At 42.4% G+C, this 17,162-nt stretch overlaps 1 protein-coding gene across 2 annotated transcripts; it reads right to left on the bottom strand.

Moving 5' to 3' along the window:
• Window positions 1–7,018: 7,018 nt before the first annotated feature.
• AKIRIN1 (akirin 1) lies at window positions 7,019–16,456 on the bottom strand. Of its 2 annotated transcripts, XM_030868517.2 has the most exons (5): window positions 16,121–16,456; window positions 11,889–12,029; window positions 9,281–9,415; window positions 7,866–7,937; window positions 7,019–7,200 (listed from the first exon to the last, which is right to left on the bottom strand). In XM_030868517.2, exons 1-5 carry the CDS (start codon window positions 16,338–16,340, stop codon window positions 7,190–7,192), a joined length of 579 nt encoding a protein of 192 aa, XP_030724377.1. In that variant the 5' UTR covers window positions 16,341–16,456; the 3' UTR covers window positions 7,019–7,189. The 2 variants fall into 2 exon arrangements, with proteins under 2 accessions (XP_030724377.1, XP_060163551.1); XM_060307568.1 differs by lacking the exon at window positions 7,019–7,200 and having other exon boundaries at window positions 7,208–7,937.
• Between the last annotated feature and the right edge of the window lie 706 nt (window positions 16,457–17,162).

Below are 17,162 nucleotides of genomic sequence, written 5' to 3' on the forward strand. Positions count from 1 at the left end.
TAGATAGATAATAGCTCAAGGTGCTACTAAGGGCTCAGTATATTGGAAGAGTCATGTAGACCCATAAGTGCATTACACGATTACCTTCCTCAGAAAGGTCTCTCTTACCACCCAATTTAGGCATCCAGTTACTCTCTCTCATTCCCATTTTATTTTCTTCAAACACTTTTAAATCTTGGATGAAACAATGTACTAGTTTGCCTTTCTTGCCTCACAACAGTGTTAAGCACCGTGAGAGGAGGGACCTTGTCTGTCCAGCTCAGTGATATATTCCTAGTGCCCAGAACAGTACTTGGCAAACAGTAGATGCTCAATAAACATTCATCAAATGACTAAGTAACACTGCCTTCAAGAAGGGAGCAGAAAGACAACTGCCACTTGAGTAGGCCATTTGTCAAGTGAGAAGGTGTTAATTCCAGGCAGAAGAACAGGAGCACCATGAAAAATGACAGTTGGAGAGGAAAATTTAATAATCCATGCAAGAGCTAAACAGAACCTTTAAGAATAGGTGGATTGGGCTTCCCTGGTGGTGCAGTGGTTAAGAATCCGCCTGCCAATGCAAGGGACGTGGGTTCGAGCCCTGGTCTGGGAAGATGCCACATGCTGCGGAGCAACTCAGCCCGTGTGCCACAATTACTGAGCCTGCGCTCTAGAGCCCGCGAACCACAACTGCTGAAGCCTGCGTGCCTAGAGCCCATGCTCTGCAACAAGAGAAGCCACCACAAGGAGAAGCCCGCGCACTGCAATGAAGAGTAGCCCCCCACTCGCTGCAACTAGAGAAAGCCTGCGTGCAGCAATGAAGACCCAACACAGCCAATAAATAAATAAATAAATTCTTTAAAAAAAAAAAAGAATAGGTGGATTTAAGAGAATCTGTGAAAAACAAAAGACAAAACCCATCAACAGCAGCAGCTATGGAATTGGGCCGGATTCGTTAAATCGGGGGCATAGACAAGCCAAGCCATAGAAAAAGGATCTTTGAAAATGTCCCAGTGGGAATGTGTACCACGCTCTTAGCCAGGCAAAGCCAGAGCCATGTTTAGTCATCCTTCCCAATCAATGTTCAGGCCTTTGTTATCTCCGACTGGACAAAAACAGAGGCCCTTAACTGGTCAATCTGTCTCTAGTTTGGTATTTGCCCTTCTGTACTCACCTCAGTTTCCCCCAAACTCTTCAGATTCCTAAAGAAGAATGCTCAAACTCCTAGTTGTAAAAGCCCTTCATTATCTAGCCCCTACTACCCAGCTTCTAGCTCTTTTCCCAATCTACATGCATTTCCTACTCTGGCTGAAACAAGAATGTTGTCCCTGCACACCAGCACGATTTCCCACCACGCAGCCTTTGCTTATTTCAAGCCCCAATTACTACTTTTGCCTGAGCCCTATTCACCCTTTAAAACCTCACTCCAATGGAGAACAGGATGGAGGTTCCTTAAAAAACTAAAAATAGAACTACCACACGACCCAGCAATCCCACTACGGGGCATATACCCTGAGAAAACCATAATTCAAAAACAGTCAAGTACCACAATGTTCACTGCAGCTCTATTTACAATAGCCAGGACACGGAAGCAACCTAAGTGTCCATCGACAGATGAATGGATAAAGATGTGGCACATATATACAATGAATATTACTCAGCCATAAAAAGAAACGAAATTGAGCTATTTGTAGTGAGGTAGATGGACCTAGAGTCTGTCATACAGAAGTAAGTCAGAAAGTGAAAAACAAATACTGTATGCTAACATCTATATATGGAATCTAAAAAAAAAAAAAAAAAAAAGGTTATGAAGAACCTAGGGGCAGGACAGGAATAAAGATGCAGATGTAGAGAATGGACTTGTGGACACAGGGAGGGGGAAGGGTAAGCTGGGATGAAGTGAGAGAGTGGCATGGACATATACACACTACCAAATGTAAAATAAATAGCTAGTGGGAAGCAGCCGCATAGCACAGGGAGATCAGCTCGGTGCTTTGTGACCACCTAGAGGGGTGGTAGAGGGGCAGGATAGGGAGGGTGTGAGGGAGATGCAAGAGGGAGGAGATACAGGAATATATGTATACATGTAGCTGACTCACTTTGTTATACAGCAGAAATTAACACATTGTAAAGCAATTATACTCCAATAAAGATGTTAAAAAAAAACAAAAAACCTCACTCCAAGTCTACCACCCTGAATGAAGCCTTCCCGGATCACTGTTGCTTACTTAGAACCATCTACCATCTTTTCTTTTCCTTGGTCCACAACCTGTACCATTTACCCAACACTCAGCAGCTTTTACCTCGCTTGCTTACCTTCTTTGCTAGATGGAGCTCCTTCTCAGCAGTCAAGATCCATCTGACTAAGTATTTATTTATGTTAATTCCAAGTCAGATACTGGGGATACAGGACTTCCCTGGTGGCAGAGTGGTTAAGAATCCATCTGCCAATGCAGGGCACACAGGTTCGAGCCCTGGTCTGGGAAGATCCCACATACTGTGGAGGAACTAAGCCCGTGCGCCACAACTACTGAGCCTGACGCTCTAGAGCCACAAGTGCTGAGCCCGCATGCCATAACTACTGAAGCCCACACGCCTAGAACCCATGCTCCACAAGAAAAGCCACTGTAATGAGAAGCCCACCCACTGCAACGAAGAGTAGCCCCTGCTCGACGCAACTAGAGAAAGCCTGTGCACAGCAACGAAGACCCAACGCAGCCAAAAAAAACAAATAAAAATTAAAAAAAAAAAGATACTGGGGATATAAGACAGACTAGGACTACTTAACAGAACTCGTCAGGCTTTTAAAACTCAACTCATAGGGTATTCCCTGGCGGTTCAGTGGTTACGACTCGGTGCTCTCACTGCCATGGGCCCGGGTTTGATCCCCGGTCAGGGAACTAACATCCCACAAGCTGCTCAATGTGGCAGAAAAATAAACAATAAATAAATTTTAGGGCTTCCCTGGTGGCGCAGTGGTTGAGAGCCTGCCTGCCGATGCAGGGGACACGGGTTTGTGCCCCGGTCCGGGAAGATCCCACATGCCGCGGAGCGGCTGGGTCTGTGAGCCATGGCTGCTGAGCCTGCGTGTCCGCAACGGGAGAGGTCCGTGTACCGCAAAAAAAAAAAAAAAAAAAAAAAAATTTAAAACACATATATCTGTCCTCCATAAATACATAACTCAGAAGACACCAGTAATGCTTGCTGAATGACTGAAAAACATTCAAAGCCAAATAAACATGTCTTTCCCTACTTTTCTCCCATTAACATGAAGGCACACTGGGTACCATGCCTCAGGAAATGTGGATCAGCCTACTGCTAAGACCAACTAGACAACAGCTGCAATATAAAAATCATTTTCTTAAAAGCATAAAAAGGCTAACTAGGTAATGAGGAATTACTGAGACAAAATCTAGATAAGAACCCAGAGAGCCAAGAACTCAAAGCATCTCTTTCTCTTAAGGCATTTGCCAATCTGGAAATAGCCCCTGGGTGCCTGAACCACGCTTTTAGGAGCCTCATGGACTGACAGGGACAACTGCAGCTATAGGAGACTACACATACTTTGAAGGCCTTTTCAAGGGAAGAACCACCAGGGCAGCACAGAAGTCACTGTTCCTTAACAGTATTTAACAATCTTTAAACCCATGCTATCTCCTGATAAAATTCTCACACTCACCTTTGTAACTAAAATTTCAAAGTTAAGTATACTAAAGATACAACAACTGGTCATTCTAAAGAGTATGCTCCCTGCCCTCATCCTAGAGAATCATTACTCTAAAAAGTTCATTAGCTCTTTCTGTAAGATGTTCACTTTGGCAACCAGTTTACACTTGTAAGCAGAATTTTTCTTCATACCTCAACCTGAGGTGTGACTCCCCCATCCATGATGCACCAAATTTGCCTTGTGAGATTCCTCAAGTGTCTATCAGTGCTACAGTGCAGGGGCCCACACACTTTTCTATAAAGGGCCAGAGAGTATTTTCAACTCTGTGGTCCATACTGTCTCTTGCTCTGGAGTTGCAGTATGAAAGCAGCCACAGATGCAAACAAATAGGCGTGGCAGTGTTCCAATATAACTTTATTTACAAAAAATAGGCCATAGTTTGCTGATCCCTGCTGAGTAACAAAATACAGATTCACTGAAAGGCATTACTGAATTCATTTGTCATTTGTCTTTTATTTTTTTGTCAAACACTTAAAAAGTACAAATTCTAATAAGAGAATGTGAGATTTGATGTTAACAAGGGGCTATTTGTTTTGGAAAGTTGAGAATCACCACTGCAGAAAGAAAGGTTTTGGTCTTCAGATCTGATGAAGACCACTGTAAAGAAACCTGCTGTAACATTTTCAAGTGCATATTATATGCCCCAACCTGTGCTAAATATAAATACTTTCTTTACATGGACTATTTAATCTATTTGAAAACAAACCCCAATGATGTACATACAATTAACCCTCATTTTACAGATAAGGAAACCGTGGCTCAGAAAGTTCAGTAGCTTGGCAAGGCTCACATAGCAAATTAGTGGCAGAGCAGACTAAACTCTAGGGCTACAAACATCCAAAGGCCATTCCTTTAGCTACTATTCTAAACAACCAATCCTCCCTGGTGGGCAGAGAAGATTCACCGTGTGTGGAAGGTTGGCCCAAGTTCATGTGTCTTCTGATGTTCTTCTTTTCCTGGGAGCTCTTGACAATTATGACTGCCTCACAAACTTTAATCTCCCCTGTACTCCTCTGACCTAGGTATGCATGGACACTTACTCCTTTCATTCCCCTTAAGGTGAAGACTTTACTTAAAGATAATAAATGGAATTCAAACAGAAAAAAATTTTAACTAGCTCACTAGATACAGATCTTCTGAGACCACAGGTTCTGGCCCATGCTTACGGTCTCCGTAGGTTGACTTCTTCCCTGGGCCTTGACCTATTTCCATGAGACAAAGACACATCCCTACCTGGGAATGCCCCTATGTTCAAGCCCTAGAAATCAAGGTCTAGGAAAAAACACCTTTCACTAGTCTAAGGCTTACCTCACAGGTCCCCATTTTCTGACCTAGGAGTCATCTTCTCTCTGCATAAAACATTAAACAAACATGTCCAGTCCCTTTTGAGGAGATCCCAAAACCCAGCCATGGTGGCGTGGTCTTACTCTGTGGCCCCAAAGGGCAACCATATGATAATAAAACAGCCTAACAACACTAGGTGCAGTGAGAGGGTGTCTGTCATTTTCCTTATAGAAACCTACTCTATTTCCCACCCAGCAGCCATTTAGTAGGAATGGGGCTGACAACTGCAAGAGTGAATGAACATATCACACTGATTCTGTAACAAGAAGACTTCAGTGAGGCAGCGTTCCCCATTTCTGGCCCATCCTTCAGGACTTCGGATGGCCCCCACAGCTGCCCTGCCCTTGTTTTAGGGTGACTATCCCACTGTAAGGCCACTCCCATTACAGCCACTGCTATTCTCCTCTTCCAGGAACAAGTGACTACCCTGGAAAAACAAGAGATGAAACACACTGCCCTTCAAATATGAAGTAAAAATAATTCTTTAATTATTAAAAGATCACTTCTGGGCTTTAAAAAGTCTTTAAATCTTAAATGTAATGTTGAAATAGGGAAATGGTTATAGCAGCCTCACATAAATTATTTGAGTTAATAAACATTATCACAGTATTAAGAAGGCAAGGTAAACAAATAGCTTAAGTATTTTATTTGTTTGCAACTAAGCTTGTTAACACTATATAATGAAAATGTACAAAGAATAATGTTGCAGTTTTTGGTTAGATTTAAGTCAAAGACATTCATTAATAAGGAATCTTCGAATGTGAATATTCCAGAAACTTCTCTAAGCCATCTGATCAGGACAACTGTCTCTGAATATTACCTTACTTTGGAAGGTACTGGCATACATTTGAATTAAACACAGTTTTTTTTCAAAATAAGCCTTAATTAAAAAAACTATTCTATATTCAAACTAAAACAATTTTAATAGAACTTTCCTTTCCGAAACAATAATAAAGGAAACAAGGCATTTTGTAAAACGTGGTCCTGAACAAGTCACAGTAAAAAATAAATGTATACTTAACTTCCACCTCCTCAAAACAGAGGTTACTTTCTGTTCCTCAGCCTTGGAAATAAGGTGAAGAACAGTCTGTAAGCAACTTCGGGCAGGGGGTTGCCAAAACAAAGCTCAAGCAATTGAACATGGACATCTCTTACAAGAATTTGGGGGAACCTGACCAAAGGATCCAAATTCTATTTCTAATGAGTGATACAAAGGTGAAGTGGCGCCTCCCAAGTAGCAGTGCCTCAGGGGCGTGGCCCAGCCCCATGCTCGCCTTTGTCATGCTCCCAAGCAAAGCCTGATGCTCCTCCTCCAGAGGAGACTCTCTTCCTTCTTAGAGGTTCAGTGTCCAGGGAGCTCCTTGTGTGAATGAGGTGAGCACAGACTCCACGTGGGTATTTTAAGGCTTGGAGTCAAAGTAATGTTCTAACACAGCTGGGCAGAGTCATGTGTCAAATGGCCTGTCTCGGGTTTGTTCTAATTCCTCACCACGCATTTGTAGACCTAGGACCACAGACCTTTGCTATGTCGTCATAATCACATCTAATGTCCATCCTAACTTATGATTCATATTCTGTGCCTGGAAACAGTCCCTGTATTTAACAATAACACCTACACAGAAAACAATCCACTGTTACAACTTATATGGTCACAAAACATTAATGATCTTCTGTAGACCAAGGAAATGTTTTTAACCATAATTGTCGTGCATCAAATTCACAGCCAGAATCCCCAAGATCAAAAAACTTTGCACAATACAAATAATAACTTAAAATACACATAAACACACATACACACACTCTCACACACACTTCTTACAGAACTGTGCTTGGGGAAACTCCATTTGTTGAGTGCCACTGAGGGCATATTTTGCTAAACTGCTGCTCCAGGTATTTTTGTTTGGAAAATCTATCACAGTAGGGCACAGCTGTTTATTGGATGAGCAGAAAAGAAACATATGCTTGTGGCAACCGGAAAGTTTTAAGGTCTTTCAAGTTGTATAAAATGGACCTGCAGAAACATTTAAGTGTTCTCAGGATGCAAAGTTGGAGCTGAAATGTGATATCAAACCAGTTGCAAAAAGTGTACAGCAGCCATCTCTTGAGGTCAAACCTGGTACCCAGATATGCAAGAAAGCTTCAGGACACATCTATAAATTAGGAATAAAAAACAAACGAGTGTAAGAATACTAAAAATATAGTGTCATGCTTTTTTAATATTAACTAACGGTAAATGTGATAAACAGTAGAGGATATCAATCACCACTAAAGAGGTCCTAAATTCGCAAGAATTTAAGAAACTTGACTCAGACTCAGTTTACATATATAGCTATTTATAATTTCTGTTTTGAGTAATGGGTAGTTGCAAGATGTTTAGAATTAAGAAATTCTGACCACACACTTGATAAGCTAGCTTAAGGACTCAACTTTCATAAATTAACAATTGAAACTACCTTTCTGAGGGAAAAGCCAGGTATTAAACAAATTGGCACTGAAGTCAGACCACCTGGGGTTTTAATCCTGGCTGAACCACTAGCTGTATGAGCCTGGACAAATTATTTAAATTCTTTAAATGCTATCCTTACCTGTAAAATGGGACTAGGGATAGTTCCTCCCCCACAGGGTAATTGTGGATTAAATAAACTTTGTGAGGATTTAAAGGGTTTAGCACAGTGCTGGACATATAAGTATTCTTTAAATGTTATCTATTATTTTACTTCATAGGGGCTTTCTGCTCTCAGGAGACAAGGTACTCAGTGTCAAAATCTTGCTCTTGGAAGTTGAAAAATTCAATGAAAAACTTCGCAATACTTACAGCTTGTTGGCCTTGTCCCATATCGTCGCATAATCTGATCATGTGTGAATTTCACAAAAGATTCATATTGTTCTGTGAGGGGAAAGACAGTATATACTATCCCCAGAAACTCTCCCGCAGTTTTTCAAGAATGAAGGGTCAGAATCACATCTAGCTTCCCAGTTTATATTATCCACGCTCAGGCCCTGCTTATAATGGTCACTCTGAGATCTGTTCCTTTCTCTTAGGTCCCAGAGCCAAATCCCTGGCTCCTAGGTTTGGTCACTGATCATCGCTAACATTTTCCTAATAATCTCACCCCTGCTGTAATTCCATCTCCTGCTAATGGCTTCCCAAGATAGACAGCTGTGCTCACTACCACAAGCCAGCAAATTTTAGTATTATCTCCTATAGGACACGAAGCTTGAAGCTCTTTTCTGCACTCTATCTTTTCTATAAATTTCAACATACAAACTGAGTGATAGAGGTGGAATGGCTAGAAAGCTAAGAGAAAATTCCACATTACCTAATTGCAGACAGTTCCACAGAAGTACCTTCTGAAGGGAAACTCAGTAAAAAGACAGAAGGTAGTCTGACATCCAAGAACACAGAAGTGTTTACAGCCAGCTGGTCTAAACAATTTTGGAGTGGGGGTAGAATAGGGGAATGACATACTACAGCTACTTCTTATAATACACATTGTTAGTATATTAAAGGATCAAAAAAATGTTACTATAAAGAAATTCATTTAACTCTGTTGTTAAATCAACAGTTCTCAATTTAAAGCCGACCAATTAACATTCTGTTGTGTGGGCCACCACATGAGAAAACAATACTTACAGGAAGAAGCTGTTGCCTAAAACCTCTCTGATCACAACATCACCCTCTTTCACTAAACAGGTACTACTTCCTATTCTTGATTTAGATCCCTTCCTTTCACAAAAGGGTCTACTGGTTGCCATCACTAATCACTCTTTGTTCTAGCCTGCGCGGTGCTTTCCAGACTTTAAAGTACCTCTAAATCACAGGATGCCTGACTTCCCACATCCATAAAGTGACTCCCACCAGGAAGTCTGAATGTGTAGACTATACTCTTCCCAACCACCTGCTGGGAGGTCAGCATGATTCCTACCACCTGTTAACCCACCAGCTTGCCCGAATAACCTACTTGATGCCTTTATTCATATGGAAAATTCTTGAAAGAAAAGCTTGGCTTATCTTGTTTCAGAAATGTAAATGAAAAGTCCTTCCATATAATGTATAAATAAAATGTTTAGAATCCAAAAGAGAGTAACCAAAGAGAGAAAATTAATACTCACAATTCATTAAACCTTCTGGAATTAAGTGTTACGCTTTTTCTAAGTTACCATTTACTTAACTGGGATTAATCCTTACAGAACCCTATTAACAATGGCATAGCCACTGCCTCAGCCTACCTGCTAGTTTGGTATTGAGGATTTGCTCATATTCCTCCCGAATTTTATCTTCATAGTCTTTTAAGAGACGCTCACATATTATTCCAACTTGTCGGAGGGTAAAGGTGGGCTGGTCCTTCTTCATCCAGGAGGAACCTGGCCAAAAGACATACTTAGTTTACATATACATTCTAGCTCTAGGGTTCTGAATTAGTAACTATGTAAAGAGTCCTAGAATATAAAAATTCTTTAGAAAAATGATATTTTCCACTATTTTACATGGAATAGTTTCACAAAGTTCTGACATTCATTCTACAAGGCAAGGCTGAAGGTAAATTAAGAAGTAGGAGGAAAGTATATTCAGGTGTGCTAAATGATCTGCACACAGAAAAACAGTTCTGATGCCATAACGATCTGAGCCCATACAGAATGCTCACTTGGTAAAGAACAAGAACAAAAAGGTTAAAGCTGATATAAAGCCTCTAGTCTGAATCAGAGAAAGTAGATTCACAATATAAGAGCTACCCAGATCCTTGGAGATCATCTACACCTATGTTTAATCATGGTGGTGCATCATAATTATCTGTAGAATTAACAACAACAAAAAAGATACATATGTCGATTTAATTCTGGGGTAGGGCTTAGGCATCCTTTAAGTTCCACAGGTGATTCTGATAAGAAATGGTTGACTTCCCCAATATAAAAAACTGTTAGCTAAGTCACTGACGAATGACAAAAGGAGATGATTAGGCACTACACATCTCATCCTTGATCCCTTTTGAAACTAGGTTGAGAAAAATGAAATGTTCATTAACACAAAGAGTTGATTTGCTTTTTGTTTTTTTTTTTGTTTTGCGGTATGTGGGCCTCTCACTGTTGTGGCGTCTCCCGTTGCGGATGCACCGGACTGGGGCAAGAACCCGTGTCCCCTGCATCAGCAGGCGGACTCTCAACCACTGCGCCACCAGGGAGGCCCTTGAAATGTTCATTAGACTGCAGCTGGAAACCAAAATTTCCCCTGGGATGCCAGATGGAAATTGGCTTCTTGATCATGATAAAAGCAGCAGCTCTGTTGGCAGCCCAGTTCTGAGTTTTCCTCAAAGCTCAGCCTAGAATCTGTTTCTTCAGCCCTCTTAGTCTATAAACCAGTTAACGTCTAGAAACAAATCGTTTTTTGCTTAAACCAAAATTTTTTCTTTACAAATAAAATCTGCAAAACATCTAGTCAGTAATTATTTATAATTGTTTCTCTACCCATAACATATTTTATTACTTCAAAATGATACTACTAAAATCCGAAGAGAATATTAAGGAGAGACGTGCTAGCTACAACCACTGAAAGATCTATCACTCATGTATGGGCAAGAGCAATTCATTGGAAAGGGTGTTATTTGAGGGTCAAGACCTTTGGGTTATAAGAGGACAATTTTTTTTAATGTATTTATTTTTTATTTATTTATTTTTTGGCTGCATTGGGTCTTTGTTGCAGTGTGTGGGCTTCCCACTGTGGTGGCTTCTTGGGTTGTGGAGCATGGGCTCCAGGCACACGGGCTTCAGTAGTTGTGGCTCATGGGCTCTAGAGCGCAGGCTCAGTAGCTGTGGCGCAGAGGCTTAGCTGCTCCACGGCATGTGGGATCTTCCCGGACCAGGGATCGAACCCGTGTCCCCTGCATTGGCAGGTGGATTCCCAACCACCGTGCCACAAGGGAAGTCCCAAGATGACAATTTTTTTAAAAATTATTTGTGGTGAAATTCACATAAAATGAACCATTTTAAAACTGAACAATTCAGTGGCATTTAGTATAGTCATAATTTCTACAACCACCACCCCTATCTAGTTTCAAAATATCTCCACCACTCCAAATAACACCCCTTACCCATTAAGCAGTTTGTCCCCATTCCCCGCTCCCCCTATCTCCTGGCCAACATCAATCTGTGTTCTGTAAGGAGACAAGTTTTAATCAAGGTAATTTTCAATAACTCTTAGAACTGTTATAAAGTAGAATATTCTGTGAGGAAACAAATATTCTCCTCTACTGTTAAAGTAGGCAGAGTCCACCACCAGTGGTGATGTTTGGGCCCTGGCCTGTTGACTATTTACAGGGATATGGCAGGCAAGACTCATGGCTGAACTATGTGACGATGAAGGTTCCCTCCAACCCTGAGATTCTATTTTTGAGCCATCCTCTCTGACCACCTGTCAATATTACAGAGCAGTGCTGTCACACAACTTTCTGCAGTAACGGAAATGTTCTATAGTGCTGTCTAATACAACAGCTACACGTGGCTACTAAGTACTTGAAATATGGCTACCACAGCAAGAAACTGAATTTAAATTTTAAGTAATTTAAAATTAAACAGCTACATGTGGCTACTGGCTACGGTATTATATGCTGCAGTTATAGAGGGTACTCTTGAATTGGGTGGAAGGAAGTCCAGTCAAATCAACCTAAGGTCTTTTGCAATTTCATGACTCCATGGTTTTAAAAGCATTTATAAGTAGTAATACAATGAATACACTTTATCAATTTTATTACTTTAGATGAAATCAATTCTGGTTTAGGAAACCATCATTTTAATTACCACTTACAAACTCTTAAATGGATGGTGCACACTAAAACATGCTTACCTGGCGAACTAGGTGCTGTGAGTGCTGAGGAGTGAGGCTGACTTTCCGAAGTACAAGCTTCACTCTGATTAAGAACAACTTCTAAATGTCTCCACCTCTGATAACGACTGTATTCTTGTTTTATGTTCTGAAAAATTTGCTCTAATAAAAAAGAAACACACTTGAGCATTCACTTTACTGTGTTACTTCTTCAAGCTTCTTGTCCCTCCTCCCATGTTATATTAACAAATGTATTTATACCAGATAAAGCACTCCTCCTATAATCCGCAAAGTGTTTCCTCTTGTTGCCACTATTTCAGTAATACATAGGATAGCAGCTATTTTGGCATAAACCACCCAGGTAGTTCCCTTTGCTTCTTTTCCTGTGACAATGAAGACCAGATCTGCTGTTTGCTGTAGGATTAAGTAGGACAACTTACAGCAACAAACAAACAAAACCATCCTTAGCTTCTTCACCTAATAAGAAGCAATTTTTGATCTCCTCTGAGTTGCACAACTTCACAAACAAGGGTATTAGGAACAAGTCTCTTACACCAAGGCCTTCTAACAATGAAACTCTTGTCCTGTTTGGGATTCAAGATCTTTGGGGAAGAGGAGAGCAGAAACCATTATGTTCACAGCCTGGACACTGACCAAGAGAAGACCTGAGGTTACTGCTTGGAACTGATGGTCAGAGCTTAGAAAAGAATTTTCTGATCCTATAAGAGGCAATATTTGGTAGGATTCAGATTACTATTCTGTGTCAAGGTAATCATAAACTAATTTGTTAACGCTATTAGCGGAGTCCAGGACACACAAATCACTAACCACCTTGAAGGCCACTCCTAGAGACAACACAGAATCTGGAAAGATGTGGTTTTCAACAAGTTTCTTGGGGTTTTTTGATAGAATATGTATTCACTTTCCAGATCATAAAGCCTCCTTATAAAAAACAAAAACCAGGAAATTATATCACCCCCCCCACTTACATTATTCTAATATATACTTTGCTATAACAATTTTTTTTTAATGGGGGGTAAGTGTTAATAATGCCATTTTGCTTCTTCCTATGTGACTGTGACCTTGGGAAATCATTCAGGATCTTTAGCCTAGTACTTCAAAACAAATGTTAAATGCCTACCCAATAAAGTTGTGAGAATCAACACCAAAGACATTAACAATGCCATAACAAGTGATGGTACAGTCCAGGGACTGACATGAACTCAAAGTAGCTCCACACGTAGCTAAACTCCAGAACTCTCAAGCCTGAACACTGGAACAATGCAGGATTAGCAAAGCTTTCCTTTCAGAATGCTATGAAGTTCATATTTTAGATCCCTGAATTTATTAAGTCTTTGCTTCATCTTTAAAATGCATTATTCTCCAAGCACATACTTGCCAGAATCAATACAAGGATGTAAGGAACTGCAAAGAATTGAAACAAGAAAGGACAAGTATGAGGACAATGCTCATGAGAACAGAAGGTCTTTGATAAACTTCTAACTGCCTCCTGTACAGCAAAGTGAACAAATGGAAAGACACAACATTAAGGCTGGTAGAAGGACTGGGAAGTCCAAGAATCTAAACATGGTATGCACAGGAGAAAAAGAAGTAGCTGTGACTTTCTTCCCAAGCAGGCCAAGGCATTTTTTTCTTTAAAAAGAAAAATGCAAATTTCTTTTTAACAGTGGATAATAATTTAAATTCTTGCCTCCCGTTATTATTTGAGGTTGTGCTTCCAGCTTATATCAGACTAAGCCCATCTTCAAAATTTTACAATGACTCCTAGTTGCTACAGACCAAATTCAAACTCTTGAACATGGCATTCCATGCCTTCCAAGACTGGGCCCCAAATTATTTTTCCAGTTCCACTACAACCGAGTTCCATTAAACTATCCTTTCCTTCACCTGTGGGTTTTCTAGCCTTTGCTCTAGCAGTTTTCCTTTGCTTGAACTGGGGCGGTCTCTCCCCCCAACATTATTCAAGACCCAGCTAAAATGCTACCTTTCTGGAAGTTATTCTCCAACCCTCAAGTCATGATCAATTAACTGCTTTGCATCTAGACTCCCTCCATGTTTACAAACATTTCCTGGAGGTCAGCAAACCCCTTCCATGTCTGGTATCCATCTGGCTCCTTTAAGCAATGAAAGGCTTAATTTTATAGGCTCCTTCCATAAAAAAGTGCTATGATACATATCTTTTTTTTTTTAAGTTTAGTAAGAACATAGTTTCTTGACTATTTCTGAGAGAACTTTTGAGTTAACAAGTAGGATATTTTGATATGAAGTCACTGATTTTTAAATTCACTTTTCTATTAGTTGGCTTTATTCTTTCTTTTTTTAGCAATTAATATTTCCTCCCCCATTCTTCCTTTTTAATTCAGAAGGCATCTTTCTCTTCAGCCAAAGAACCAAATTATTGTTTCTTTCATGACAGAACCATAACTGATCAACCTTTACAAATGAATATTTTTAATAAAATATTTTAACACAAAATGACTAAGAAATCTATGCAAAAATTAAATTTTAAGATTAAAAAAACAGCGACGCCATTACAGCACCCTGCCATATTTAGGCTTCCAAATACACTGAACAATCACTTAGTAGGCATCTGCTATATTATGAACTACCATAAAATTAATCTAGAGGGTAGTATTGGAAGAAATAAAACATTTACATAAATTCCATTGAGACAGATAGGGCAAGTACTAATTCTATTTTGCAGAAGAGAGATCCAGAAAGATTATGTGACTCTCCTTGGGTATCTGTAGGAGCAGTGGAAGAAAAAAATATCACTTCAAGAGGACATCTATGTACCCTGCTTTTGCAAACATTATTTCATTCAGTACATAAGGCTTTGCAACAATAAGTGATCAGGGAATTTAAAGTAGAATAGAGTTCCTTATGGAGCAGGGTTAGTCAGGTAATGGAAGACTTGAAGAAACGACTGTATTTGGATTAACAAACAGAAGGTGAAAACATCATGATGGAAGACAGGATACAGGCACAGCCAAGTGGGTCTGGGGGAAAAGAGCAAAGGCATAGTTTGGGGGAAAAATGTATAAAAGACTGACTAGGTAAGAAATGGTTAGAGTTGATAAATCCTTTGAATGCCAGGATAAAGAAGAGATAAGGTAAACACAAGTAAGGATACAGTGCCTAGGAGAGCCTGGCTGGCAACTGCTGGGATCTTGGTGTGAGAGGATGAGGGCCTCAAATCTGCATCGTGGATACACAGAAGGAGGAAATAATGGCTAAAGACACTGGTAACTGAAAAGGGGCAAGAAAGAATGATTTTAAGGCAACCTCAAGGTTTTGACAACGCTTGAGGAATAGAAAAACCCACACAAAGAAATGACTTGCCAAAGTCCAGTTTTGAGGCACCCCCCGCCCCGCATTTCCGGAAGCCCTTTAAAACTGCTAACTATTCATTCTGATGCACTTTCCCCTCTACTCCTGCGCAATGGTTAGGGGTTCGGGTTTTTTTTTTTTTTTTTAACTTTATTGTCACACCAGTTCTCCTCTTTCCTTGGCCTATGTGGAATCCCTATTGAAGGAGAATCTCTCTGTTACGGATGGTTGAATTCCTGCTTCCGGAACCTCTGTATGTTTAAGGATTCTCAAATTCTAGCTAACGACCTACCGATTTCAAGCCATATATGGTACAGGACCACAGCCATACAATAAAAGAACAGGGCCAGTCTCTTAGAAACAGGTTGAAATCGGATTCCACGCCTTCGACGGCGGCCTTAAGTCCCTAAAGACTTCTGGAAATCAGGTCTCCCTACAAGCCACAGCACAGTGCTGCACAGCACGCACTCAGGCCCCCTCCCAGCAACCCGCCCCCAACCCCACACCCTCAAGGCCGGGTTCGTGAGCGGAATCCAATTTTCCATGGCCCACTGGATCTGCAGGGTGGCTCAGTGCAGGCGCGGGCAGCGGACGCAGGAAGGGCTACGGGGGCTGCGAGGGCCCCGAGCGGCCGGGGATATTCCCATCCTCCTCCCGCTGCCCACCCCCCTAGGCTCTCCAGCTCCAAGAAAACCGAAAACCGACACTGTGGCCCCCCTACGCCTCCCGGATGTCTCCCATCCCCGGAAGCGACCAGGCCCAGCGACACCCCAGTTCCCTTTTCTCAGGGCAAAGAAGGGGTCCGCGAGTGAATTAGCCTAGCGTTCATGAGCTTCCCTCCCCCACCCCCTTCAAAAAAATGCCTGGGCCTGGCTTCCTGCCAAGCCCGCAGCGTAGGTTACCCGGGGTTGGAAGGCGCCGCTCGCTGCCGGGCGGGGCGAGCTGCTGCAGAGTCGGCGGTGGGGTCTGCGCCTGAAGCAGCGGCGGCGGCTCGGCGTCCGGGGGCCTGAGGCCCGGAGTGGGGCCGGGCAGAGGGGCGCAGCGCCGCCGCTTCGGGGAGCCGGGGCTCAGCAGCGCCGCCTCGAACTCCATGGGCCGCTTCAACGTCGCCCCGCACGCCATGCCGCTGAAGGGCCAGGGACCAGGAGCCGACGCGACTTTAAGTGCGGCCCAGCCTCCCGCTCCTCAGCGGAGCCCGCAAGCCAAGCCGGCTCCAATGGCGGCTCCAGCACCGGCAAAGGCGCTGGCCCCGCCTCCTGGGACGTCACGGGCCCTCGCCACCGCCCAGAACAGGGGGTGGAAGCCGGAAGGGCCGCTCTGGGAGGTCCGTCAGCACGTTCCGGCCCGCGGCGCCCTCTGCTGAGGAAATGGAAAGGCCTGGGCGGAGAGCTTGGTCACCAAGCAAGGTCGGGAAGGCCCCAGCCACTGCCGCTCTCAGGGTCCCATCGTCCCCCCCATCTTCCTGAGCAGACGCGCCGGGGTGGCATCTTAGGTTTTCGCACCTGCGCGAACGGGCATGGGGGAGGGGAGAGTTGGCGGGGCTTGTCCAGAGGCCGCGGGGTTCTGTTGTCTCCCGGTACAGTAACCTCGTTCCATCCAGAACGCTCTAGGCCCTGTGATGAGAGAGGGTTATTTTAAAAGGTCTGCAGGGGCATCCCCCGAATCCAGGAAAGTCTTCACTTAAACATAACCCAAAGTCTGTGGGTGGACTTCAGGAAGTCCACCAACCCTATGAAATATTGTGCAAAATAGCGTGTGTGTGTGTGGACGTATTTTGGGATAGATGACCCATATGTTCGTCAGCTCATCACAAGGGTCTGTTACTCCAAACAGTTAAAGAAAAAACAGAAAACAACCCACTGGCTTAAATCATCCAAGAATGGTGTCAGAGGGTTAAGAACTTCAGCTGATAACTGATTTGCCAGTCTCCCTGTCTGGCCTGGC

The sequence above is a fragment of the Globicephala melas genome, chromosome 1 (genome assembly GCF_963455315.2).
Source record: "Globicephala melas chromosome 1, mGloMel1.2, whole genome shotgun sequence".
NCBI classification, from domain to species: Eukaryota; Metazoa; Chordata; class Mammalia; order Artiodactyla; family Delphinidae; genus Globicephala; species Globicephala melas.